Source organism: Parus major, unplaced genomic scaffold (genome assembly GCF_001522545.3).
Source record: "Parus major isolate Abel unplaced genomic scaffold, Parus_major1.1 Scaffold548, whole genome shotgun sequence".
Classification (NCBI taxonomy): domain Eukaryota; kingdom Metazoa; phylum Chordata; class Aves; order Passeriformes; family Paridae; genus Parus; species Parus major.
The window spans coordinates 2,186-5,269 of NW_015379436.1; the positions used below are offsets into that span (position 1 = coordinate 2,186).

Consider the following 3,084-nt stretch of genomic DNA (forward strand, 5'->3'; position numbering starts at 1 on the left):
CGCGGGGGATCGTCCCCGACATCGGCACCGAGTTCAACCGCTTCGGCCTCGAGGGTGAGAGGGGACCCCAAAAGGGGATGGGGCACCCCAAAGGCTGTGACCCCCCCACAGGGCACCCCAGGGATCCCCAGGGCCCCCAGCAGCACTCCCCGTGTCCCCCAAGTCTCCGGGGCACCTTCTGTCCCCCGGTGTCCCCAGGGACTCTCGGATCCCCCCTCAGTGTCCCCCACCCCCGGTGTCTCCCGTGTCCCCATGTCCCCAGTGTCCCCCTGTCCCGCAGCCATCTCCTGGGTGCTGTTCTCGTCCCGCCTGGGCTGCCTGGGGGACACCGGCGAGGCCGCCGAGGGTGTCATCCGCTGCGTGGGCGCGGTGCTGGCACTGACGCTGGTGACAATGGCACTGCCCCGTCCCCTCCTGCGCCTCGTTCCTGCGCCCTGGGACGCCTTCTGCCGCGCCTGGGACCAGCTCTTCGCCTTCGGTGAGGGGACACGGGGACAGGGGGGACACGGGGGACACGGGGGACATCATGAAGACATCCCATGGGGACACAGTGCCATCCCACAGGGACACCAGGACATCATACGGGGACACAGGGACATCCCAGAGGGGTGTGGGGATGTCCCATGGCCATGGGGACCCTCCTGCTCACCTGCAGCTGAGGGGACATGGGAACACGCAGGGACATCCCAGGGCCGTGGTGAGGGGACACAGGGGAGGGATATGGGGACATCCAAGGGACACAGAGACATCCTGTGGGGTCACAGGGATGTCCCATGGCCGTGGTGACAGTCCCACGCAGCTGAGGGACACATCGATGGCACGTGGCTGCGGTGACACTGCCAGGGTGCTGTCCCCAGCATCACTGCCACGGTGGCACTGATGGCTGATGCTGTCCCCAGCCAAGGGACACGTGGACCGGCGCGTGGCCGAGGTGGCCGCGCGGGGGTCGCCGGCCGAGGGGGACACGTGTGTCACCGACCTGCTGGCCCGGGAGCACGTCCCCGTCAGCAGCATCTACGGGAACGTCACCGAGCTGCTGCTGGCCGGGGTGGACACGGTGAGGAGGGGGGTGACACTGGGGTGTCCCTGTTGTCACTGTGGGTCCCGCTGATGTCCCCCGTGTCCCCAGGTGGCCAGCACGCTGGCCTGGAGCCTGTACGAGCTGGCGCGGAACCCGGGGGCGCAGGCGGCCCTGCACCGCGAGCTGCTGGCTGCCACTGCCACCAACAGGGGCACCCGCGGTGACACTGCCACCACCGACAGGGCCACTGCTGCTGCCACCGCCGCTGCGCTGGCACGGCTGCCGCTGCTCCGGGCTGTGGTGAAGGAGACCCTCAGGTGACAGGGACACGGGGGACAGTGATGGGACACGGAAAGGACGTGGGAATGGCGAAGGGGGAGTGGGATACGGGGACAGGAACACAGAGGGACACAGGGATGGGGACAGACAGGGGGATGGGGACAGACAGGGGGATGGGGACACAGACAGGGGGATGGGGACACATGGACAGGGGTGGGGACACAGGGATGGGGACAGAAAGAGGGATGGGGACATGGGGATGGGGACACGTGGACAGGGGTGAGGGACGCGGGGATGGGGACACGTGGACAGAGGGATGGGGACACATGGACAGGGATGGGGACACAGGGATGGGGACAGAAAGAGGGATGGGGACAGAAAGAGGGATGGGGACACGTGGACAGGGGTGAGGGACGCGGGGATGGGGACAGGAACAGGGATGTGGATAAAGATGGGAACAGGGGTGGGGACAGGGACAGGTCAGGATTGGGATGGAGAGAGGATGAGTTTGGGGATAAAATGGGGACAGGAGGGGGGACAGGGAGGAGGATGGGAAGGAGGATGAGGATGGGGACAAGGAAGGGATGAAGACAAGGATGGGGATGAGGACGTGGATGAAGGTGGGGCCAGGGGTGGGGATGAAGATGCGGATGAAGGGGGGACAGGAATGGGGACAAGGAGGAAGATGAGGATGATGATGGGGATGAGGGTGAAGAGCAGGACAGGGCAGAGATGAGGATGGGACAAGGAAGGGATGAAGACAAGATGGGATGAGGATGAGGATGAGGATGGGGATGAGGAGGACAGGGAGGTGACATCCAGGTGTGCTCCCCTGCAGGCTGTACCCTGTCATCCCGGCCAATGCCCGCGTCGTCCCCAACTGCGACATCCGCGTCGGCGACTACCTGGTGCCACGCCAGGTGAGCGGGGGACACCGCACACTCCAGGGCTCCCAGTGTCCCCAGGGTGTCCCCAGGGTGTCCCCAGGGTGTCCCCACTGACCCCCGTGTCCCTGCAGACCCTCATCACCCTGTGCCATTACGCCACATCCCGCGACAGCCGCTTCTTCCCAGCGCCCGACGCCTTCCGCCCGGAGCGCTGGCTGCGCCACGGGGACAGCGGGGACACGCCTGGGGACACGCCTGGGGACACGCCTGGGGACACTCCCGGGCACCCCCCCGGCCCCGGGCACCCCTTTGCCTCTCTGCCCTTCGGCCTCGGCCCTCGCAGCTGCGTCGGGCGCCGCTTGGCTGAGCTGCAGCTGCACATGGCGCTGGCACAGGTGGGTGTCCCTGTCCCTGCGGTGTCCCCGCGATGTCCCCGCGGTGTCACTCACCTGTCCCCACTCCCCCAGATCCTGCTGCGCTTCGAGGTGCGGCCGGAGCCTGGGGGGGGCCACGTGCGCCCCATGACCCGCACCCTGCTGGCCCCCGCCGCCCCCATCAGCCTGCGCTTCCTCGAGCGGTGACAGCGGGGACAGCGGGGACAGCGGGGACAGCAGAGGCTTTGGACACCAGGGACACTGGGGACAGCGGGGACAGCAGAGGCTTTGGAGACCCGGGGACACCGGGGACTCCAAGCAGCAGGACCTTGACCCTGGTCCTGACTTCACCACCAGTAATGACACTGACCGCAGTGGTGGCCTTGACACCACAGTGTCCCCAAGGTCATCAGGTCCCTGGACCCTGTGGTGGCCCTGACACTGTGGGTGACTCCTGGTGACCCCAACTCCAGAACTGGCCCTGACACTGCTGTGGCCCCACAGTGACACCGACTGTGGTGGT

General features: G+C 67.1%; 1 protein-coding gene across 1 annotated transcript; it reads left to right on the forward strand.

The window, feature by feature from the left end:
- Nucleotides 1-5: 5 nt before the first annotated feature.
- LOC107199279 (25-hydroxyvitamin D-1 alpha hydroxylase, mitochondrial-like) lies at nt 6-3,078 on the forward strand (the record flags this gene model as incomplete). The annotated part of the gene is made up of 7 exons (XM_015616612.1): nt 6-54; nt 281-478; nt 900-1,057; nt 1,130-1,338; nt 2,139-2,220; nt 2,319-2,582; nt 2,655-3,078. Coding segments are annotated over 7 exons (1,074 nt in total), but the record flags the coding sequence as incomplete, so codon positions are not given.
- Nucleotides 3,079-3,084: the final 6 nt, after the last annotated feature.